The following is a 24,818-nucleotide window of genomic DNA, read 5'->3' as shown; positions in this document are numbered from 1 at the left end:
TATGCATTTTAGCACATAGTCTTTAAATTTTCCTGTACTGGAGCCAATTAAGCCCACAAGGTCTACCAAAAATCATACAGGAATCTCACATTTTTTGCAGGATCTTTGTACCCAAGCAACTATGGCAGTCTTGAAGCATTTCACCATTAAGACCTCTTTCTTATCACTGACTTCCTGAAAGTATTGCAACAATACCTAAAACTTATTTCTTGCATCTCCTAAAGATTAAATATTCAAAGGTGATTAATTTGCTTCATACACTTTTCAATCTGAAATGTACATTCATATCTATCTCCTACACAGATATTCACTAAAAGAAACTACTCTACTATACATATTCTCCATTTAGCTCATGTGAATAATCAGCTGTAAGGAAGTTATTCTATTATTAATTTTGTTAAAACATGAAAATAGACCTTTGCCTAGACATGCTACTTTGAACTCTCATCCCAGGATTTTCTCTCCTTTGATTGTGTACTTACAACCACAGAGTCCATTTAAGCTTTATTAAAACATAATTTCACCAAACTGAAACTTAACTGGGGTATTAACCAAGTAGTACATTTTTCATATCTACGTTCAGAATTAGTGCCTGCCATGCAAGATGACTTGTGCCAAGTACCACCTTAAATCTAACCTTCACTCAACTTGCCCCACAGTTCTGCCAGCACAGGCCCAAGGAAGGCCAGGAGTAAGCCAGCTTTCTGGTTTTCTACACTGTATTAGATAATTTTGTCATGTTAGTAGAAATGAGACAAGGGCAAGGCCCATCTGGAATTAAATTTGGACAAGGATGTCAAAAACAAAAAGAAGAATGTCTTTAAATACATCAGAGTAATAAAAGGAAAAGTAAGAAGATTCAGAGAAGGCAAAGCTACTGAACACCACCTTTCCATTGGTCTCACTGGCAAGACCAGCCCTCAGGAATCTCTGACCCAGGAGACCAGGGTAAAGGAATGTTGGAACCAAGACTTTTCCTTGGTCAAGAAGGATTGGGTTAGAGAATACCTAGGCAAATTCAACATACACAAGTCCATGGGCTTGACGTACCCAAAAGTGCTGAGAGCTGATGGACATCATAGCTATGCTCCTTATATTCATCTTTGAAAGGTCGTGGAAATCAGGCTTGGTGTCTGAGGACTGAAGAAAGAAAATGTCACCCCAGTCTTCAAACAGGGCAAGAAGGAGGATGCAGGGAGCTATCAGCCAGTCAGCCCCACCTCAGTCCCTGGAAAGGTGATGGAGCACCTCATTCTGGAGGCCACCTCTATCCACATGGAGGACAAGATGATCAGGAGTACTTAGCATGGATTCATTAAAGGTAAATCATGCTTGACCAACCTGTTTGCTTTCCACGATGAAACAACTACCTGGATGGATGAGGGGAGAGCAGCAGATCTTGTCTACCTCGACTTCAAGACTTTCAACACTGTCTCTTAAAATGCAAACTCACAGGTAAACTCAGGAAGAGTGAAATGAATGGGAGGACAGGGAGGCAGATTGAGAACTGGCTGAACAGCAGATCCCAGAGTTACAATCAGTAGCAGAGGCTCTGTTTGGAGGCCGGTCACTCGTGGTGTCTCTCAAGGCTCACAGTAGTGAGCCCAGTCTTGTTTAATTTATCCATCCATTCAATGACTCAGGTGAAGGGGCAGAGGCCTCCTCAGCTCCTCCTCCTCCCCCTCTGTTTGGCCCTGGTGAGGCATCATCTGGAGTGCTCTGTCCAGTACAGGGCTCCTCAATAAAAGACTAGGAACTCCTGAAGATGTCCAGCAGGGAGTTACTAAATTGATCAAGAGTCTGGAGCATCTCCCATCTGAGGAAAGGCTGGGAGAGCTGGGCACCTTCAGCCTCAAGAAGGGACGACTGAGTGAGGACCTCATCAATGCCAAGGGGACAGACCCAGGCTCTGCTCAGTGGTGCCCAGCAACAGGAAAGGCAATGGGCAGAAACTGATGCACAGGAAGTTCCACCTGAACATGAGGAAGAATTTTTTACTCTGCAGGTGACCACACACTGTGACAGGTTGCCCAAAGAGGTTGTGGAGTCTCCCTTGCTGAAGATATTCAAGCACCGCCTGGACACGCTCCTGTGCCATACACTCTCGGATAGTCTTGTCTGAGCCAGAATGCTGGACCCACTGGTCCCTTCCAACATTACCTGTTCAGTGGTTTTGAGATTTTTCTGTACAAAGCAGCGTGGGGTGCTGCTGTTGAGAAAGGAAACACCTACTTGTCTGCTCAAGATGTAAAGCTGCAGATGGAAATACCAGCTAGTCATTTCAGAAGTTCACGTTAGTATAGCAGTCCTGAGGCCAGTATCAGTATTTGGACTACTGCCTGCTTCCACGAGTCACCGGGGAAGCGCACTGACAGAAACCAGGGCCCCGGCCACCGCCACCTTCTCCCCCGGGACTGCGTCAATGTCAATGCGTTATCTCCTGTACCCCCGTATAAAACATTAAGGATGGCTTTTGTTGGAGCCGGCGGGATCCGGCGTCTCACGCGACAGCGTCCCGACTGAATAATTTAAAGCTCGTAAGGGATCAGCCTCACGGGGAGCGAGGCGCTGCATCCCTCACAAGCTCCGCGGCGCGGGCGGCGCCGAGCCCAGCCGGGCAGGCTCAACCAGTTTGTGGCGGCTCCGGCTCCTGCCGGCCTGAACGGCGGCGGCGGCGGCGGCGGCGGGTCCGCCCCGGGGCGGGGCAGCGAGGCCGGAGCGGGCGGCCCGGCCTGATTCGCCGGCGGCGGAGTGAGTGAGTCGTGCTGCCCGGGCCGATGGTGCTCATGACCGAGCCGCGCTGCGATGCGGAGGAGCCGAGGGCAGCGCGGGCCGCCGGCCGGCGGGAGAACAGGGGCGCTCCGCGTCTGTGAGTAGTGCCCGCGCCGGGAGAGGAGCCCCGCTGGGGCTGTGCCCGAACCGCCCGCGGGGCAGCGCCGGGGCCGCGGGGAGCTGCGGGCGGGGGCGGCGGGTTAGCCCCCCAGCGCTGGGGCCGCTCTGTTGGGGGCGTCGGCCTGCAAGTTCCCCGGGAAGAGTCAACAAGGGGGCTCCGCCTCCAGGCTTAAGTTGAGCGCGAACACCCCCGCTCAGCCAAGACCTGCGCTCGAGTTCAGCTGAACTGCGAAGTTACAGTTTTAGGAGCAAGGCGTATAAATACTGCTTCTAGTAGTTTCACCCAGCAGCCTGAAAATCCTTCTGAGCCGTGGCACTTAAATACAGTAATTGTGCTTAATCGCTTATGTTAAAGTGCACGGGCTCCTGTGGGAAGCTGTGATCCTTTCCTCTGGGTGCCAGGAAAACCCAGAACTTTGTCGAAAGTTTACGAAGTCTGATACAGGCAAGAAACAATAAAATGGGAGTTTATTCTGATGTCCCAGAAAGTGGAGGATGTCCCTTCTCAGGCGAAGAATGGTGGTCACTTGCCGATCCTGGCACAGTTCCCCACTGGGCAAGCCCAGCGTAGCTATACCCATACTCACACTTCTGCTTTTTAACCTGAGAAGTACCGTAACATTTGAGCAGGTGAAGAGGCTGGAAATATTCTTCATGAGGAAGGGGAGGCCCTGCTGGCTGGTAAAGGCTGTCTGCTTCGACTAACTGATGGAAGGTAGAGAAGTCAGAGTGCTCAGAGGGGTGGGAGGACTCCCCTGAGGCTGCAGACCTTCCAGCCTGTGATGATGACTGGGAACGTCCAGAGTTAAAGTCTCACTCGTGCATTGGTGTCTTGCTTCCTGCAGAGATTTCATGTTGTTTAGTTGCTTGTGAGCCATGGCAATGACCATCACGTGAAAACATTGCTGATATCAAGCAGCTGTCTGTTTCCATACCAGGCTCCCAATTCACATGGGTCTTGGCAGTCCCAGGGACGGTTTTGAGAAGTTAAGCATCTGTGAAACAAGAAACTAAAACATGTAGGGCTTTCTTCTCAAAATAAATTAAAAAGAGTTAACTTTCTCCTAAACTGGGATGATTCCTCTTCCCAAAGAACTTTTCTTCACAAATATTTAATCTTAAACAGCTTCCAGGAGAAAGGCAAGTAAGTTACCAGCAGCTAGCTCTTTCTCTTGAAACAAATTCTAAGTCTGTGTTGGTTTTTGGGTTTTTTCCCCCAGCTGTTGTACGCATGATGTCTAAGCAGGTGTATTCCTAAAGTATGTATTGCAGTGAAATCTGTTCCCAGAAATAACTTGCTTGTTAGAGAGTACTGGGAATCAAAGTGTCTTCTAAGTGTCCTTTATCCTGTATGGTGTAATCACATCAGTGACTTCACACTACAAATGAAACATAATTCCCAGACCCTCTCTAGAGTCTTCTGAATTCAAACCTTGGATCCTGATCCCTGCGCAGAATTATGCCAGTGAACCTAATGAAATTCTTCAGGTATGCAAGATCTGTATCTGATTTTTCTCTTGAAAACAGAACTAGGAATCCAAGATAGTATATGGAGAGCTTGATCTCCCGAGGCATTGAACATGCACAGGTAACTGACCATCTGTTTTGCCCCTAGGTGTTTAGTCTGTCAATCCATCATCAGTTAACAGTTTTAGAAGCAAGGTCAGTCTTAGCCAGTGTGATAAACAGAGAAGTCTTACTCACTATGACTCTCTAGCTTTTTTTAGCTATCAATTTTTGCTGTTCAGTAGGTGTCATGCAGGGAAGAGCTAGGCAGTATGTCACACTTTAAGATACAGTGTTCAGCAATAGCAGTCTGACAGCAGGAGGGTGAAAAGACTGGGAGAGGAAAAAAAAACTTGGAAAGGTTTGTATTAAACTAGAAAATTGTTGAAGCATTTGCTCTTTGGAAACAAAATAGCAATTTATTTTCCAGCCCCATTTTACTGAGAAACTTGTCTGAGAAACTCTTGTGTTCATTTGATTGGGAGTTAACCTCACAAGCCATGTGAGGTTATGTGACTAATGTGAAGTTACAGGGGAGATTGTTCAGCTGAAGAACAGAAGCATGGCTTTAATTCAGCTAGAAATGAGACTGCTAGAAGTTTAATTGTTGAAGATTTGGTGTTAGAAGATATTGTACTTAAGTGTTTGTGGATTTGGTGGAGCTTCATTCCCCTCATGTACTTCCAGGGAGCAATATGCAACTAACACAGCTCATCATGACCTCTACTTGAAAAAATATTAGTGCAGTTATAGAGGTTGTAATCTTTAGTGTTTTCCAAAGCTCAGGGGGAGGAGAGATTCATGTGTGTAAAGAGATTTATGTGTGTACAGTAACCTTTACCTCCTGGAGGTATGCTTAGAATATTGTTCAGTTTAGAGATGAACTTCATAGCTTAATATGTTGCTGCTATGATAAAGGCTCCCTGGGGAGTAGGTGCATCTGAAGGACCAAAGCTGTAAAGGTATTTTGGGTTGTTTTGGTTTTTTGGGTTTTTTTCAGGGTTTTTTTGGATTAGTTTTTCTTAAGTGTTTCAAGATTAGAAACTTTGAAGATTGTATTTATCCAACAGTGATTCAGAAGAGTTAAGTATTTTCATACTGATTCAGAAAATGGGCTACTCTGGCATGTTTAGTGATACTTATATATTTGCAAAGTTTCCAATAGAGCTCTGTGAGTTGTAACCCCAGAGATAACACTCTGGGGAAGATGGGCACTGTTACCCAAAATAGTAACGTGCCAAAAGTTTGTCATTATGTGGAGCTCCTTCCAAGCAAATAAAAAATTTGTGGACGGAAAAAACCTTCCAAGTGGAGCTCCGCAACCATTACCTCCTGGTACGGCCTTGGACCAAAAAGGCCTCTGTATTTAGAGAATATATTTTTTTTTTTGACTGGGAAGTGGAGTATGTTTTATTTGTGATGGCACTGGACCTCCTGTAGAAGCTGTCAGCCTTACTTCAGGGACAGCAGGTGGAACAGACGTTTGAGCATTGACAATAAGAGTGTGATACATTAAGGAGAAATGGCAGAGGAGTAATAGCAATAGTTCATATGCTTTGTCAGCATCCCTCTGCTTTTACCCATGCTTGCTTCTAATGAAGTCCATGTAGCACTTTCTGGTGCCACTGGTAATATTTGTTCTCATATAATTCAATCTGTCTGTATAAGTGCAATGTGATGGGTTACAATATGGCAAGATTTTGCTAACATTAAGTGGCACATTCTGTCTGTCCCCTTATGGTTTACAGAATCAGGTAATGTCCAATTACTGAGTGTAACTTAAAGAAATGAAGGGACTGGGACTTAAGAGTCTGAAATATGTGAATATGTGAAAGGTTTTAATTCTCTTTTGGCAAAAATGCATTGCAGGTACTGGAGAAAATATGCTATATGCTGCTGCAAGCAGTGGAAAATGCTTCCAAGCAAATTGGGGACTTCTGGGCAGGGAGAATGTGATTTTTATGGTTTGTTTGTCTGGCATATTATTCTACTGTAACAGATGTTTCTCAATAACTGTTTATCAGTTGATAAATTAGAACAGAATTAATTGACTGACTTGTACTTAATCAAAATTCACTTTTTTTTTTTTAAAGTCTGTTACTTGAGAAAAACACAAAATACAGAGAAAAAAAGGGAAGTCATTTATTATTGACTTAAAGTTTTATTTCAGCTTTGATCTAGGTTAACTCCTTTCCAGCAGCCAAACTTCTACTGTGGTGGTTTTTTTTGGTTTTTTTTGTTTTGTTTTGTTTTGTTTTGTTTTGGGGGGGGGGTTTTGTTGGTGTTTTTTTTTGGGTTTTTTTTGGTTTTTTGTTTTGTTTTTTTTTGTTTCTTTTTTGGTTTTTTTGTTGTTTTTTTTTTCTGCAAAGAGGAAAAATGTAGGTATGTACTTCCAGGGGATGAAGATATTAACACATACTAAGTATCATATCTTTCAATTGTTCCCTAGTAATTCTTCCTTACTCTTATAGCAAAAGTTATAACACATGATCTCCAAAGGAGAGGCTTGTAAATGAAACATTTAAATTTATGTGTGTGACAGGAGTTTTCCATGAGTTTGAACTTTCATTTGTTCATAATGATGTTTTTTGATCACTTCTGTTTTTTCCTTTTTTTTCTCCCTGCCATTCCTACTGTGTTCACTTTATGTGCATGCTTAAGTTATAAAAGCAGCTTTTTAAAAATAATTTTACCATGTGCAAATACATGGTATGGATCTGAAGAGTTTTTTCTTTCCACCCAGGTGCTTCATGTAGCTAATGTATTTACTAGTTATATGCAATCTGTGAGAAATGCTTGTTAGGCAACATAATAACTACAACTTTGGGGAACACAATTTGTTGCTGGTATTTGACAGGTGATGCATAAATGTCCCATTACTGTATTGTCTTCTTACTTCCATCTCCATAATTGTTGCAGTCATGTAGTTAGAAATTATGTGCTTATCTAATGAGGCTGAGACTAATGATCTGTATGCTCTGTACACAGCTGTTGCCAAGTCCACGTATATCCTTTCCAATGAATCTTTTCAGACCTGTGTTACTTCAAGTAAACTTCTACTTGGCACTGACTGTCTTTGCCTCTGTCCTTGAAAAATAGCACACTAAGGTTAGGGAGGTTAATAAGCTCCAGAAAGAGTGACAGTAAATAATATGTAGGCTGCAGATAGGCAGCAGACAATTTCAGCAGAACAGAGAACATAGAGGCAGACTGAAGCCTTCGCCCTCTGTGGATAGAAGATGGAAGTCTAATTATCTGACTATGAAACAGCAGTTCTGTACATCCCCCATAAAACCAGCCATACTCTGGCATGTCCTGTACGTGCCTCAGTTTAGCCCTCTGGCTATAGTTTCAGTCTGTTTGTTGAAGACAGGCCACCTAGGCAAAAGACTCTTGATATACTTTGTAGCTGCCATCTGTGCTATACTAGTTCAAGAAGACCTGCTTAGATTTGTTCAGCCTTTTTCTCAATAGGAAGTTTATCTTACAGAAGTCCAGTAAATAACAGGATTATATATATTCCTATTTGGTTTAGAGAAATCTTAAAACACATGTAATCGTGCTATGGCCGGCATAAGAGTGAGTGTGTTTTGCCATGGAGGACAGCTTGTGGCCAGTGGAAAGGCTCAGATTCAAGAAGCAGGCTTTTGAGGGCATTCAGACTCAGTGTCGTGGTGACATAGAAAAATAGAAAAAAATGGTGAAAATAGAAAATCCAGTTGTCCTTATCAGGTGTCTGACTACTATGTGTCACATCTGATCCTAATAAGACTACCTTTTTCCATCACTCTGGAAGGAAAACGGTTCTTTCAGTTCAGTGTCACAGTTAAAGGCACTGTTGTGACTGGTGTTGGTTAGACCCATTGTTGTGAACTAGTATTTTCTAGTGTGAAATGGAAGCTTTTGTATTCAATTATCCACATTGATCTGGTCTTTTCCATGAACACATGAGCAGTTCTGTAAGAATAGTCATAGGTTGAAAAGGTAATAATGGGAAATTCAGCATTGTCAGATCCTTGGTGAATAGTTCACTTCTGTCCTTTGTGAAATGTGTGATGAAGCATCAAAAATGTACTCGTGTATTCCTTGAAACTTCTAATTTTTGTTTCCTTAATTAGTATTGTGTTTTAAACAAGGAAAATGTGATAAAGCACAGTAGATAGAAGCAATGAGAAGTTCATTTTCATCTAATTGTTTTTCAGTTGGATGTGTTTTGATTCTTGCTGGGGAACCTCACAAAAAATGTAAATAAGATATTTAGGAGAAGCATCTAACACACTTTAAACAGGGAAATCTTATCAATTATTTTGGATTATCTTTTATCAATGCCAGTTTTCAAAGACACTGCTTTATGAGAAAATACAACCCTCCTTCTCTTTGTATATAACCTGTCAGAAGAATAGGTTTTTTTTCTCATTATTTCTAAACCTACCATAGAACTGAAGCTGCTGGTCAAGGATTTCATGGCAGCTTCACTTTTTAACAGACAAGAATGGAATAAAAGTGTTGATAAGATTATTCCCAGACCTCTGCTTTATAACTGCATTCTTAATAATAATTGTTAATATAATTGCAGGTGTCTGATTTTTTTTTCTTTTGCATTTTGGTTTTTGGGTTTTTTTTTAGCGGTTTTTGGGTTTTTTGTTTTCTTTTTTAAGTATTTGAATCTGATGTAACTACTTAGTTTTTTTCAAAGCACAATTAGTGCTGAAAAACTGGCATCCACGTCATTGAGGTATGTTTCTCTGGAGTTCTTCTTGCTGAAACCAGAGGTGCAGCTTCAGGCAATGAGGCCAAACCTTTATGATTATTCTCTGGTGATCTGGTGATTCTAAAGATGCTTTTATTTTTTCAGATGGGTACATACTGTTTCTGCCTGAGTTAAGGAACAGCTCTGATTGATAGATGTTTATATGGTGGTATTGAACATAAAAATTGTACATAGTTGAAGTATTTATCTTTTTAATTTAATTTGGTATTGAACAATTGGTAGACCTGGCACTTAAGTGCCTTTTCTCTCTTTTTGCACCTGAACAAGTCATAAATCAGGACTTTTTCTTTTCCCTTTCTCCTGTCACTTCTGGAAGCTAAAGATAAGCATGTGAGTTAAGACTGTACACTTCATTTTCAGTATGAATTGTGATTCTATTTTCATCTGCTTTGGGTTAGAAGGTTAGGTAGGCTAGAACTAGGAGATATGAAAACATGATATAAGCAGGTTGAAGAATGAGAAAAACACATGCTCCCATCCAAAGTAGAGGTGAATGAGTGTATTTTGTTTCATTTTCTTTTTTTTTTTCTCCCCCAGGAATGTGTCTGTCACAGATTTCTGTTGTGTGCTAGATTTGACTATGCCTATGTTCAGATAAATAGTTGTTGGTCATCCTATTGAAACTCCCATGGAAACTGCATTAAGGGAATCTTGTGGAGTTGAGTGAAGATACATATGAAAGGGCTTTTGCTTTTTGAAGTAGATATATGAAAGGGAAACTTTTGAGAAGACAAGAGAGCTAAATGGCTTGTGTTCCTGTTCTGGTGTTAACTTAGTAAAATATCTTGTTATAGTGTCTCTGGTTTCAGAGCATCAGAGCACAGGGAATTCTTCTGTGAGGTTTTTTTGGTTTTTTTGTTTTTTTTTTCCCTGTGGAACTTGATAGCAGTCTGGTTTTGATTAGACAGGGAATACAGACAGTTAATAATAGATGGTATTTAGAGCAGAGAATTTACATACTTGCTAATGACGTCTGCAGTGTCACATTGATCTTGCTGATGTCCAAGTGGTAAGGCAGTTTGAAACTTGATCTAGTTATTATGTGAAACGTCTATTCAGCTGAGGAGAAATCTGTCCTTTACAGTGTTGGAGGGGTTTCTGTTCAGTACTGAATCCAAAATTTCATTTGCGTTTTTAATAAAGACGTTGCAACACAAACATATGAAACTATTCACAGGTGAGTAATTGTTTTCTAAGAGATAGATGTGGAATAGACCACAGTAAGCATTTCTGCAATTAATTAACTTGATATATAAAATTAGTTTCAGATTTTGAGGAAGTCCTAAACAATTGGTTTCATTTCTCTTTTGGTGCTATCTGACCTCAAGATTTCAGCTGTGCCTACAGATGTGTTTCATCCTAGAAATGCCTAGAGAAGCACATGGTGTGCAAGTGTGCCCATCCATATGCATGTTTTACACAGTTAATGTGCAGCTGTGTAACTCTGCCTCCATTATGCCGTGTTTGATCTCATGAGAAGAGAATTAGCCTGCTCATTGAACAACCTGAGGAAGTTAAATCTCAGTCTGGTTCATACCTATTCATATTGGCAAACTCACCTTCTGTGTCATGCAGGGTTTCACATCTCCACACCATCATTAATGCTTTGCTACTCTCTGTATTTGGTATAAATCCATTTGCTGGCTGTAGATGAACTATACAAAAGACATACAAAGTTGTGCACTTCACAGTCAGCTGCTTTCTTTTCTTCAGAGTTCAACCTCAAGCTGTGTACTAAGTATATGGAATTATACAAATACCAAATGGATACATTGTGTCAATATAACATCTATTATAGCAGTTGTTAAGCAGCTTTCTGCCCTTTTGTGATTAGAGTAGCTGTAGCTAATTTTCTGCCTGTTTTGATAATTTGGGAGTCTTAGTGATAGTCAATGTCTAGCTGTCCTTTTGCATGGTAGGAATGGCGTGTGGTCTTCAAAGTAGATTAAATCACAACATTTTGAGAAATTGTTTCTGGGAGATGTGTTATCTCATATAAACAGTGCTGTGTGCCACATAACACTAGACCATGGCTGTAAAGCTACAAGGAGGCATTTTGCTTCTGAGTGACCAGACTGTACAGACAACACCTAAATCCTCAATTTGAGCACTATTATTAGTTTTTCCAGTATGGAGAGGACAGTGGGAGAGTATGCAGTGGAAAAGTATTTTCTTCAGTCCAGGTGAGAAGTAATTGGACTGTGTACAGTATGAATGCAATCAGATAAAACAATCCAGAATTTGATTAGACATGCAAAAAAGGTTTGTTCAGACTGGTGTGGCATAGAAAAAAATATCTAGTAGAATGATGGGACATCTCTTCTGAAAGAAAACTTCAAGACTTTAGTCCAAGTAAAAGATAGTTGGAGATGATTGCTTCTCAAGCACATGATAGGTCAAGGAAACTAAGTGCTTAGAAAGAGACCTGTGACCTGCAGCATGCTGAACAATGTCCCTCCAAGCATTGGTACATTCCATCTTACCTTCTTGTAGTCATGTCTGCTTGAAGCATGTTGCTGGTATGTCTTTTGGACAGCACCTAGACAAGTCTCTTCATCCTGCTCCATATTCTCTGCTTTTAAAAACCTACCGAAGTCTATCATCTTTATTTGGGATCCTTAAACATTTGAAGTCTCTCCCTTTGACCTTAAGTTTCTGTAAAAGTAATACAGTCCTTTACCTGCATAGACTCATGTAAGGGAGTAAGAATAGCTTAAACAACCCTATCTGTTAGCATTAGGACTGTTCACACTACTTTGATTCCTTTGTCAAATCCTGTCAGTCTGCCAACAGCTACCCAATTAATCAAACAGAACCAAAAGATGCAGAATGTCATTGCATTTGCAATGGATATTTTCTCATGGGTTATACCAACTCACTCATGAGAATGTGAGGAGTGCTTTAATTTACTTGTGATGAAGGGAAGGGAAGTTCCGGGAAGGGAAGGGAAGGGAAGTTCCGGGAAGGGAAGGGAAGGGAAGGGAAGTTCCGGGAAGGGAAGGGAAGGGAAGGGAAGGGAAGGGAAGGGAAGGGAAGGGAAGGGAAGGGAAGGGAAGGGAAGTTCCGGGAAGGGAAGGGAAGGGAAGGGAAGGGAAGGGAAGGGAAGGGAAGGGAAGGGAAGGGAAGGGAAGGGAAGGGAAGGGAAGGGAAGGGAAGGGAAGGGAAGGGAAGGGAAGGGAAGGGAAGGGAAGGGAAGGGAAGGGGAGGGGAGGGGAGGGGAGGGGAGGGGAGGGGAGGGGAGGGGAGGGAAGGGAAGGGAAGGGAAGGGAAGGGAAGGGAAGGGAAGGGAAGGGAAGGGAAGGGAAGGGAAGGGAAGGGAAGGGAAGGGAAGGGAAGGGAAGGGAAGGGAAGGGAAGGGAAGGGGAGGGGAGGGGAGGGGAGGGGAGGGAAGGGAAGGGAAGGGAAGGGAAGGGAAGGGAAGGGAAGGGAAGGGAAGGGAAGGGAAGGGAAGGTTCTTCTGATACTTAGAAAACACCTGCTGTGTGGAGCCATAATTATCAGAAATATAAGGACAAATCCATCTGTAGTTTTTCATTATGTAAAGGAGGCTTAAGGACATTGGGTGAAAGATAGACGTGGTGAAACTGTATCAGCTAGTAGGAATATGCCGTATTGCTACTGTCAGTGTCATGTGTTACATGGATGAGTCTCTTCACAGCTGTGCTGCTGTTCTCAGGAGGCATCCTGGAGAGGTGAGCAGGTTGGCACAAGTTAGCTCAGCATTCCCACACGCAGCTGTCAGCAGGATTAGCATATTGGGATGGCTGAGCTCTCTGCCATCTGAAAGCAGCTGGATGGAATGGGTTCAGATGCTAGAGATTCAGGACTAGTAGAAGTTATTAGGGAAAACAGAAAGAATGGATGAGGGAAAGGGAGTATGAATTGCAAGTAAGAAAAGCAGCAAAGCATCTAACCATGCTGACAGATGTAAGTGAGTGGTAGAGCCTGTGTTATAGGGTTTTTTAAAAGATACTTGTAACTATAGAGACGTGAGACAGGCCTCCTTGATCAGTTGGTAGCATTGCCATGTGAGAATAGCAGGCTGACCAAGGCAGTGATGGACACCAGTCAGGCTTCAGGCTCAAGCAACTAATCTTAAAAACAATCCTGTGTTATGTAGTTCTGTTCACTTGGGAATTCTTATGCTAAGCTTTTTTTGAATCTGGCAATTTTGCCTCACCCTGTTCCTTATTCCACTCATTTCTGGTATTCTCTGTCCATTCTTGGAGCCCAAGGATCTGGGTAATAGGAACATAGCAAGACTGTGAATAAGATATTTGCAGGATTTACAGACTTTTGGAATGCAAACTCCCCTATGCTTGCAGGGAGCGCCTCGAGTAGGTAGTCTGTCTGTCTGTTTAAAATCTCAAACAGCATAAAGCTGCTTATTTGGGTTTTTCAGGCAGATTGGGTTCCACTTGAATCTCATGAATTTCCTATTTAGTTGTCATTTATGTTGACTGAAAATAAAAGCTGATGATGCATGGTCAAGGCAGAGCTGATCCAAGAGTGAAGTTATGGGGAAATAATAGGGGTTTTTCCTTAGTGGTTTTGTGTATAATTGAAAGGATTGAAAGTCACAGTAATAACATGTGACTTAGGGAGTAGGAATTCAGTGCCGCTGTGGTGGGGAGTTCTAAGGGTGCTGTAGAAGGCTTAGATATGGAAATAACTGCTCTATGTGAATATAAGATGCCTTGAGAATCCAGGCATTTGTCCTGTGACATAAGCTTTAGTTTAGCTGCGAGGTAGGGTAACACCTCATCAGACTTCAATTAAGGTGAGGCATATCTTCTGATCTTACTTATCAGAGTGTAATAAAAGCAAAAGATCTTTTTGTGCCCTTCCTAAAGGAAGATTAAATTAGTTTGAGAACCTCTGTTTACAAAACTTTTGTCTCAGTAAGAAAAAAAACCTGTTTTTTTAAAGACAGTGTCACATGATGGCTGTAGTCTTGCTGTAAAATAGCAGAAATGAAACATTTTAATGGAAAGCTTCTGTAAATTGAGTCATTCAGGCCAGGCATTAAAATAATGGGTGACATGGTTTGGCTTTCCTTTTTAATCCTAAGAGCATCCTATCGTTTTTGTGAAGCTTCAGGTTTCTGCAGGCAATTGTGTGTTTGTATTTGTCATGTCATTTTGAAGTATCATCATTCTTCACACCCCATTAATAACAGCTTTTTTTCCCTAAGTTTTCTGAGTTGTCATTTTGTTGGAAAGTTATGGAAGGGGAAGCCAGGGGGAGGCTCTAGTGGCACATTGCTTAGCCTTCAGACTCTGGATCTGTAATACATGTTTCTGAAGCAGTGGCACATGCTGGTGGCATGTGCTTCACTGTGGTGGCAGTGCTGCTTCTGTGAAATAAAACCAATACTTTTTGTACTTGGAGAGAAACCTTTATTGTGAATATTCTGCATGTGGACTCTCATAGAAGATGGGAAGTAAGAGGCAAAATAGGACCCATCTTCCTCTTGCAATATTGAGCCACAAATAATCTGCTAAGCACCAAGTGCTGTCATGCAAGATGTTCTTCTCATGGCTTGCCAATCAATTTATTTCCATTAGTCATCTGAGTACTGAACATGGAATGCATTTTTCCTAAACGAGACATTCTCTTCAGAACAGAAGCTGGAGCTACAAATTTTATGAGTGCTGAGATATCCATGGCAGTCTTTCAGTTTTCCACTTTTCATTGCTGAAATTCCAGTACTGGAGCTCGGATGTATAGTACTGTCAAGTCTGTAGACAAAGATTTTTTAAGGATCTCAGCAGAAATATAAGTTACAATTTTGTTCTTTAATATATGCTGTATTGTCAACATGTTGCTGTGGCATTCAACATTACTGTAAATCCTGAAATAGACACTTCTATTCCTTTGGTTATTTATTTATTTATTTATTTATTTTCCCCCTGCAGTTCAGATGGAGAAAATGGAACTGATGAAAAAAGAAAGGCTGGAAAATCACCCACTGTGTCGCTTCAGACCCCTACCACTGAAATGGAGTATTTTGATGACCGGAAAAAAGTTGATGTTGATAGGTAATGTCAGAAATACTGTCAGTTTTCTTCTAGTAAGATAATTAGAATGGCTGCAACCCACTTCAAAAGTTAGACTGAGTAGCAATATTTATCAGATATCCTAGGGTTAGCTTGCATACTATGCAAGTGAATTGGAATCCAGGCACCTTCCTTAGCTGATCTGTTACCCATTGCAAGCAGTCACAATAGAATTTAGACTCTGAGCTGGTTTAGTTCCCCTGTTCTAGGAAAAAACATATTGCACTGTTTGGTGCCACTGCTAGTTACATTCCTTTCATAATCAATTTGACAGGCAGTCAAACAGAGCTGCAGTTTTAGTCCTGGCCTGTTTCCAGAACACTTTCATGCTGGAATATTGATTGCCAATGGTAAAACTATGACATAAGTTTTAATTTTGGACTCTGTGACATATATTGCATCAGATTTTTTTAATGTCCCCACAAAGACACTCATTCTATTTTTGTTGGAGAACTGGAATGCATTTTAAGTGCTTCTAAAAGAAGCTAAAATCCCACATGGACGGCTTGAACTTTTGCATCCCTTTCACTTTGTCAGCTGAACCATCAGGGCAAAAGTTCGTGGTCAGCCTGACACTGTTGTTTTGACCACAGGGCAAATATTTTAAAAAACATAATTGAATTTTATGAAGCATCTTTGAGGAAAAGGTATTTGAAGGAATACGTTATCATTTTTATTTTCCCAAACATTGCAATCTTACCTCTCGTATGCTGTAATTGACTACTTTTGGTGAAGGCTAAACATAAGATTTTTGTCAGGCTTGCAGTTTGTTTCAGTTTGACCTGTACTTTACATAAGCACACAAATACCTGTACTCACATATTTTAGAGTTTTCTTCTATGAGGGACTGCCTGGGATATGCAGCCAGTGTCTGTGCTGTCTAAGTCAGATTGCTATACAATCTCTTTCCTGCTTTGTTTCCATAACATTCAGAGTTTTTCTTCCTCTCACTCAAATAGTGCAGTAATGGAAACTTTTGTAGCACCTTTATTTCCCTACTGTATCTTTACCACAACATATTTTTCAGGTCATTTAGTGTGAATCCTGTGATGTGTTTTTTAATTCTGCTATTCAGTTTGCATCTGAGGGCTTCTGAAAAAGAGCTACCTGATTTTATTAGTATGTTAATATGCATTTATTCTGTGCCACATAGATCTCAGAGAGAGTGTTCTCCTCTTTGTGATTTATGAAACAGTTGTCCTACTTCTCTTTTTGTTTTTCTAAAGAATCTGTGTCATTGATTCCTCCTGTATAAAACAGGCAAAACTGATTTCCCCAGCTGTCCACAGAGTTTGATCTGTACTTGGTTTTTTTTAAAGTTGGTTGGGGTTTTGTTTGGATTCCCACTATAAATGGCTGGAGCTGTACAAGTACAGCTATGTATACAACTGGCACTCAGAATTCCATTTCATTTCCTATAGGGTTGCTGGTTGTCTTAATGATTTCATTACACTACATTACACAGTTCATAGCCATCCTCTGACTTGTACACCTATTCTTCTTTGTTGTACTTTTCAAATGAGCTCACACCTTGTGTTACAAGTTCATAGCTTTCTGTACACTGCCTTCCACCTCAACTACTAAGCTTTATATAATTTTATCTTGAATTGCTCTGTTATCTATTGCAAGCAGTCACAATAGAATTTACTCTGAGCTGGCTTAGTTACCCCGTTCCCCCTTGAATTAGTAAGGAATGTGCTTGCTTAGTATTAGTATTTCACATGTTGCCCAGAAACAAAGGTGAAGCTAAGCAATGTGATAATTCATTAAGCTGGAAAAATGTTTTGAACTTCTTGTATTTCCTTACCAACCAGTTGGTTATTTAGAATACCCCTTCTAAATTAAAAGGAGACCTTCATCAGACTGTCACAGCAGACTGATGCAATTTAAGAAAAGATATGCTCCTCTTTATCTCTGCATAATCCTTGATGAATTAGATAAGTTATTTAAAGGATTATTATGTTCCATGAAAAAACACATCCTGTTGGTAACTTACCAAGACCAATGAACTGGGGCCAGGCTTACATCAAATGCTTTAAATCTTCAGGACCAAGAGCAGCACAGATAGTCCAGTTCTGACAATCAAGAGTGACTCCAAGATTGAAAGGAAAAAACGTGCCTCAAATCAGGTAAGACAGAGACTCATCTGCTTACATAGAGTAAAAGTAAACACATTACTACCATGACAGGGCTTTTGTTTAGCAACACTATAGTTCATGGTTGTATAAGGACACAGATTCCTTTGTCATCAGTGTATTTAGAGTATGAGTAAAGCACAATATAGCCTTAATAGTCACATAGAAAAAAATGAGGATTTCTTGCAAAACAAGTGGGCAGAATGGGAAGGTGTGTGGGGAACAGGAAGTGGAGCAGGTTACTTGATTGTCAGACTGTCTAATAAAGTGTGTGTGTTTTTGTTGTCGGGCTTTTTGTTTTTTAGTTGAAGGCAAATGCACACTTCCATAAGCTGTTTCTAGATGTTCCCATTGATGAGCCACTGAAACAAAGTAAGTATTAATCTCGTGTTGTTTGTTGTTGGCTGTGGATCCTAGATAATGTTGTTACCCAACAAATGTGGTGATGTATAAGAAGAGCTACCTAAATTTTAAAAACTTTTAACTCCAGTTGATTAGAGCTACGAGGCTTTGATCCACATGCAATGGGCATTTTGTTGTAATCTTGGAAAACTTAGATTTCTGTATGTTTGGTATATTTGGAAATTGTACCCCACTTTGCCATTCCTGGAGAGTAGCCTAATCCAGTATTTTTTGGTACTGAATCTTCCTTAATGAAGACAGTACTTGAGACAGCATTGGTCAAGTGATTTAGCTTGAGTTGTTTGAGTTTTTGCTGTTGATGATGTTTTAATGTTTTAATGATGTAGTACTTAGAAGAAGGGAATTCTACACAGACATGTATAGCAAATGTTTCTTGAAATGAATGCAGGGAAGGTGGTTCATGAGTGAGATAGTTTGCTCAATGTATGTGAAGTAAAAGCAGTATTACTTTACATGTGTTACATCCCTATTAGACATCTAGTTTAGACAACAGCGGTAGAGCTGGAAGTTTAAAGACAAAACCTTTCATTAAGCTCTTCACATTTAAGTAATACAGTTACCTAGAAGTTAGTAAAGTTTATAGGAACCTAGATCGTATTCTCTCAGAAAATACTTTTGACCTTTGGAAGGTAGTTGCATGTTGCTATTCATTTTATTTATTTCAGTTGTTGTCCTTTGAGTCTAAACTTAGGCCTGGGACATCTTCAGAGCTTGTCAGTATTAATTAAACTTAATGAAAATTTTGAGGTTTGACAATGTTAATCAAAAGATATAAACCTAAACATATCATAGCTTTGTAAAAAGAACAGAGCAGAAGCCAAATTGGCTTGGCTTGGGTTGTGATTACAGTCAAGATTATAGAATTTCTGTTTGTTTCAGGCTTTACCTGTGCTCTGCAGAAAGAAATTCTGTACCAAGGAAAGTTATTCCTTTCTGAAAACTGGATTTGCTTCCATTCCAAGGTTTTTGGTAAAGACACTAAGGTTAGTAAAATGTTTATGTATATAATGGTAATGCTATTCTTAACAACTTTTTCATCACCAGAAGTTCAAATTATTGTGCAAGGCTAGAATAGTAATACTTCCAAGTTTTATTGAATACAATCACTATTTAGAAGTGATGCTTGAAATATAGTCTAGAACTGAACACTATTATTATTAGAGATTTAATCTCTTGTTTAAGGACTTCATGTCTGCAAAAACAGATGAAAGGATCTGACAAGCAGGAGTGAGGGCATTGTCAAACCCATGTAACACGAATTGCAAAAATGTTTCTCTTGGGGTAAGTACGTTAAGGAGGAGGAGCAGAAGGAATGAAGACGAAAAACATTAAGGGCTCCAAGGCTATAGTTGAGGCACTGGAGAGAAGGATCAAGCATATTAAGGCATTTAGAAAGGAAGAACTAAAACTGGCTTTTGACTTGAGTAGCAAAGCTCTCTGAAGAATTCTTCTAGCAGTCCCATTTTGCATAAAAAGAGAACAGGATAAAAGAAAAACAAGTCGGCAAGGTTTTTACTTGTGAGCCCAGTGTGCAGGTCAGAACTGAGATGTGAACTGGAAAGACCATAAATTAGTCTTTCTTGGTGATCCACCTAAAGCTTAGTACCCCTGAGGTGAATTATATGCATACAGAAAAAACAAAGACTTGGTCTGTTGATTTGGAGCTTTTGGAGTGCACTTTGTTTACATAAACTGCTTTGGTTTTGACCTCTTCTGGGGAAACAGATCATTTGCTTCAAGGATTTCTTTGGCTTCTTCCTTTCAGGTGCATCCTTGAACAAAGTTCCTGGTTAGATCCAGTAAACTGAATCCTGAAATCAGTTTAGCGGTTGAGATTATCTCATTTCTCTGTGGTCAGCTGTTTTGATGATGTACCATCTGTTGTAAAAGGGCTTTTTATAAAGTGTAATAGGTTATAGAATGTTTAAAATTATTGACAGCACATTGTCCTTAGCAGCCTTATGTGTTATTGTGTTCCACTACTTGGCCCAGGACTATTGTTGATTTCTGGTTAATGGATTCTTCTAGTCATAGACAGTGTATATGGTGGATGGTGTATATGTTGGTGAAAGCAGTATGACACAAAGCAAAAAACAACTGGTTGACTACTGTCATTCAATATTAGTAACAGCTATCTTTGCAATTTATTAAAATTTAAGCTGCTGTACTAGCTATCTTCTGTTCACTATGAACAAATGCAACTACTTCAAATTGTGGAACAGCTTTCTAATGTCAACTAAGATAAATGTATACAAGAATATGGTAGAACTTTACTGACTAGAAAAACTGGTAAAAAATATGCAGAATGATGATGATGATGTAGTACTAGGAAATTACTTGTCAACAGGTTTTAAATACATATATATATATACATACCTATATGCTGAAGAGTGAAAACATTTTACAAGATAGGTAGAATAAACACTGGAAATTTAATTAATAGAAATATTGCAAATTTCTGAAAATAAGACCGAGAATTGAGTAAACACTGTGGAGAAAATTAAGAGTTAATGAGATAGCGCTTATCATTTATTTACAGCTTCATTCAGTTTTTAGGAATACCATCAATAAAAAAGCTTTAAAATCAGGGATACATTGAAAAATGATGCCATGGGAAAGGAAGGAGGAAATCAAGCTGGACAGGAAGAGGAACATTTTTAGCAGTCAGATACACTGACAGAGTTTCCAAGAGGCAAAGCTTCTGTTTCTTAAAACTTATAAAACAATATGAGCTTTGGGATAAAGTGTTTTATTGTGAGAAACAGCAGATCTACACATTCCATTTAATTTTTGACAGGAGTTCTACCTGCAGGGTTTTTTTGGTTTTTGTTTTGTTTTGTTTTGTTTTGTTTTTCTGAAGGCTTTCATGCAAGGGACACCTATGCAATTCAGGAGTTTTGAGTATGCAGTAAAGACACTGTGTATATTCAAAAGTAAAAGATTGTTTCTGCAGGATTGAATAGGCATTGAAAAACTTTCTTTCCAGGTAGCACTAATTTGGCTATATATGTTGGCCTTGAGTCTTTCTTGGATTTAGACATTGTTTTACACTTTTAAATTACTTTGTATATTGCCTGCAGTAAATCTTTTATTCTGAAATAATTGTTATTCCATATAAAAGCATTTGTGATCAAACAGTGATTCCACCCTTCCAATCTGATGCTGTGGAACTGTGCAGTAAGCAAGTGCTGAATGGACACATTAGTTTTGATTACAGTAATGTTATCCATCTAAACTATACACAGTAGAATGCCGCTTACATCTCTGATTTAAAGTTCTTTAAGTTAAATTTTGAACCAACTAGAAAAATTGTAAGCTGTTTTCTTGTAGCTTGTAGCAGGATTTCTGTTCAAACAGTATTTGACAGCCTTGCAACCAAATTGTTATCCACAAAGATTTTTTTTTTACCTGGTACAATTTTTCATTTCATGATTTTGTGTTACTGTTCTGAACAAAAGTTAACAAGAAACTGCACAGAGTAACTTCATTCTCCTCCAGTGGCATATTTTAATTCAGTGCTGTGATTGCCAACTGAACAAATTATGGACTCTTGCTTCCAAATTTCTCAGGTAGTTCTGAGAGCCTGTGCCAAGGATATTTTTAACAAGATCTGTTTCTTAATCGTGGATGTTATTAGCCATGATTATTATATTATATACATATCCAGGATTATTCTATTTGCCTAACGCACTAAATCTTTAGGCTTTTCAAGTCACTGTCTCCAACCAGGTTTTTTTACCTTTGTAAATTGGGATTTACAGGAAGAGCCCATGCAGAATATCTGAAGTGAAATGCTCTGAAACTTAGTAGATGTTATGGTAATGGCATTGGATGTAAACATAAGGGAGGAAGGAAAATTGAGAACTTTTCAATGTAAACGTAGACTGCCTCCTTGGTACACACAGGAATCAGTTGAAATCAGCAAGTATGTCAGTATTGGGTCTTTCAACCTTGCTGAAGGACAAGCTGTTTATTCACCTGCTTGTTGCAGATCTGTAAGTGGTGTGAAGACTTTTATGCTCATTATTCAACAAGCTTTTCTTGTCTAATGTTCTGAAATACTTGGTTTCTAAACAAAGAAGCATAGCTTTAAGACTGGTTCATTTTGCTGATCTGCAGTGCACTAAGCCCATAGTCTTGTGAGAGCCAGAAGGGATCAGGAAAGAAAGACACAAACTAGTGCCTGGATTAGTATTGTATAAAAACTGAAGTAAAAGTAGTTAGGTATGGTTTCAGATTATTACTATTTCTTATTTTACATGAAATAATAGTAATCAGAAGGGTAGTGGAGACATGTTAAAATGGTGAAGGTCTGGCTTATCCCAGTAGCTGGGCTGGCCCCTCCGGAGACAGCATGATGCAGATTTGTATGCAAGTATTTGGATTCCAACGCTACATTGATCTTGTTTCAGATTAGTATACCTGTGCTGTCAGTGACACTTCTGAAGAAAACCAAAACTGCCCTTCTTGTGCCAAATGCTCTGATCATAGCAACAGTGACAGATAGGGTAAGTATTGATAGAGGACAAGGTATTTCACATGCTCTCTGTAATTGTTCATTCCCTTTTTTCCAAGAATTCATAGCACCAGAGGAAAAAGCTGAGTCAGGAGGTGCATGCACAGAGAGTTACCTTCTTGTTAGCAGCTCTTGTCAGTGTTCTTCCCTTTACTTGTATCTCCTACCTAACCATTCATACCTTAGACACACAAAAAACTGTTGCCTACAATGATATTCAGGAATTGTAGTTACATCAATCAGTAGAAAATGTGATTATCCTATGAGCATTTTCATTGCACAAATATTCTGTGAGTGCAGGAGACAGTACATAAAAGCAAGTTTGGGATTTTGTTTGGAGTTTTTTTAAGGGGTAGGTAAAACATAGCATGAAAAGTGTTTTTAAAAGACAGAACAGATCTGGAGTATGGTCTTGTTCTACATGTTAACTTTTATGTATCTGTTCTGTGTTTGTGTGATAAACATCACGTTGTAAGGCTTAGGAGGACTGCAGGTTCCTCCTGCCAAACTAAAGTTCTTGAAAATTGTTACTTAATTAACAAAATCACCAAGTTTTATTTAGATAAGAGGAAGACTGTCTTTTGCAAACGTCATGGAACTTTTATTTTGCAGTACATGTTTGTCTCACTACTCTCCAGAGATACCACCTACAAGCTATTAAAATCTATCTGTATACATCTTGACGTAAGTACTAGTGGCAGTGAAGATGGTATGTAGCTTTGTGTTCATCATTACTGCTATCTTGCTGTGAAATGGTACTTTCTGCTTGTGTTCCGAGTTAAAAGTGCTGCTTTTTTTCAGGATACAAGCATGGGCAACAGTCCAAATCCCTCTTCTGCAGAAAACAGTTTCAGGGCTGATCGCCCTAGAACTCTGCACCTGGTAAATGGCTTAGAAGTTTGTTCTTTTGTTGCATGGCGTCTTTCATTGCAAATACTGTTTATAATGCCTGAAGAAAAGAAACTGAAGAAAATCATTACATCTGTTTCTAGAATTTCCACAAGTCTTTAACACTGGGAAACAGTTGGAATAATTAGCATAATTATCCATGATGTGCAGTTTATATACATGCGTACGCTTTGGATTTATTCAAGGTCTGTATGTTCTTCATATCTCTGTCTAGCAGTCAGATTTTGCTGTACTGACGTAAAGTCTGCCATAGACAGTTTTTGCAGTGTTTCTAGTAGCAAACCTTCCTCTGTAAAACTCTGTAAAGCACTCATATGAAAGAGCTGTGAAGCCGCCTGTGATGACCAGAGTCTAAGTCTGTGAACTTCTCCTGGACTTCACAACTTGTCTAACTTAACAGTCTTTCTTACAGACAAGGCAGGAGATGAAGCTTGAATTCTGGTGATCTTATGGAGCTTATTTTTTAGTTTGATCTCCACATGCTGATATCAGAGATTGTTCCTAGTTAAACAGTTCTAAAGCTTTGATCATTTGTTAAAATTCTAGAGGAAATTAAATTGTTTCAATTTAGAACAAGGCTGAGACTTTTTGTGTTTTGTTCTTCCCATCAGGATTTCAACGAAGATTATTCTGATCTGGATGGAATAGTGCAGCAGCACAGACAAGAGATGGAAGAGTCCAGCAGCACAGGCTCACAGACACCAGAGCTGGAGTGCTTCCAAGGTGAGTGGGATCATGGAGCCCCAAGAGAAGAATGGACTAGCTCAGTTTTGCTTCTGTATCCCCTTCTGTTGTGGAATCAAGATTCTCCATGGTCCTGGAGAATTATGTGGATTTTGAGATCTTCCTCAAGGCCCCAGTATCTGCATTTCTGTTACTATGGCCCTCTGCAATCCAGACTCAGGCAATGACTTGGTCATCAGCTGATCTAAATTGTTGCTACTGGTTTCAGTTGCTTAGCCATGTGCACAGAAATAGAATGTAGGAGCTGTTCATGCTTTAAAACCCAAAGGAAAAATGAACAATCAAAACCCATTCTAAAGTAGTTCACGTCATAGTGCAACTTCTGAACTATACAAATAACACTTTGTACTGTGGTGGCTTTTGGTCATCAAGGTTATTTTTGACATGTTTTTGGTGGGTTTTTTTAAACATTAATTTTATTCTTTGCAGCTATTAAGATATTTGAAGATACCATCCAAAGTTGTTCTTTCTTTACCACACTCTTTGTAATCTCTTGTCTCAAGTTCTTCACCTAACTAGCAGCTGTTCTGATTGAAACTCACTTCATAACTCATACTTCATATCTTCATGAGTACAGCAATACTTGTTTTGTGTAGCTCATGCTGAATGTTATTTTGAAAACCTAGAGTGTTCTCTTGTACAATTAATATATGTTAAGATATTAATGTGTTGTTATGCTGTTAGTACTCTGGGTTCCATCTTGACTATAATTTGTATAAGAAACTGTTGAAAGATACTGTCATTTTTTATAGCAGTTCTCTATCATTATTTTTTATTAACTCTCCTTTTTGCTCTGTGTCTTTTGTTCAGCAGAATGATTTGAAGTTATTTGCTTTCATTGGTATTTGATATTTATTGTGCAT

At 39.6% G+C, this 24,818-nt stretch overlaps 1 protein-coding gene across 1 annotated transcript in view; it reads left to right on the top strand.

Annotated features, from left to right (window-relative positions):
• The first annotated feature begins 2,777 nt into the window (after positions 1–2,777).
• Positions 2,778–24,818, top strand: part of GRAMD2B (GRAM domain containing 2B) — a 29,819-nt gene continuing 7,778 nt past the window's right edge. The window contains exons 1-9 of the mRNA XM_054004009.1: positions 2,778–2,869; positions 15,088–15,210; positions 17,276–17,357; positions 17,669–17,735; positions 18,666–18,769; positions 22,199–22,294; positions 22,915–22,986; positions 23,104–23,184; positions 23,823–23,934. Of these exons, the coding sequence (XP_053859984.1) occupies positions 2,778–2,869; positions 15,088–15,210; positions 17,276–17,357; positions 17,669–17,735; positions 18,666–18,769; positions 22,199–22,294; positions 22,915–22,986; positions 23,104–23,184; positions 23,823–23,934 (829 nt within the window). The remainder of the gene's footprint in view (positions 2,870–15,087; positions 15,211–17,275; positions 17,358–17,668; positions 17,736–18,665; positions 18,770–22,198; positions 22,295–22,914; positions 22,987–23,103; positions 23,185–23,822; positions 23,935–24,818) is intronic.

Source organism: Vidua macroura, chromosome Z (genome assembly GCF_024509145.1).
Source record: "Vidua macroura isolate BioBank_ID:100142 chromosome Z, ASM2450914v1, whole genome shotgun sequence".
Taxonomy (NCBI): Eukaryota; Metazoa; Chordata; class Aves; order Passeriformes; family Viduidae; genus Vidua; species Vidua macroura.
This window is presented reverse-complemented; position numbering and strand designations above follow the sequence as displayed.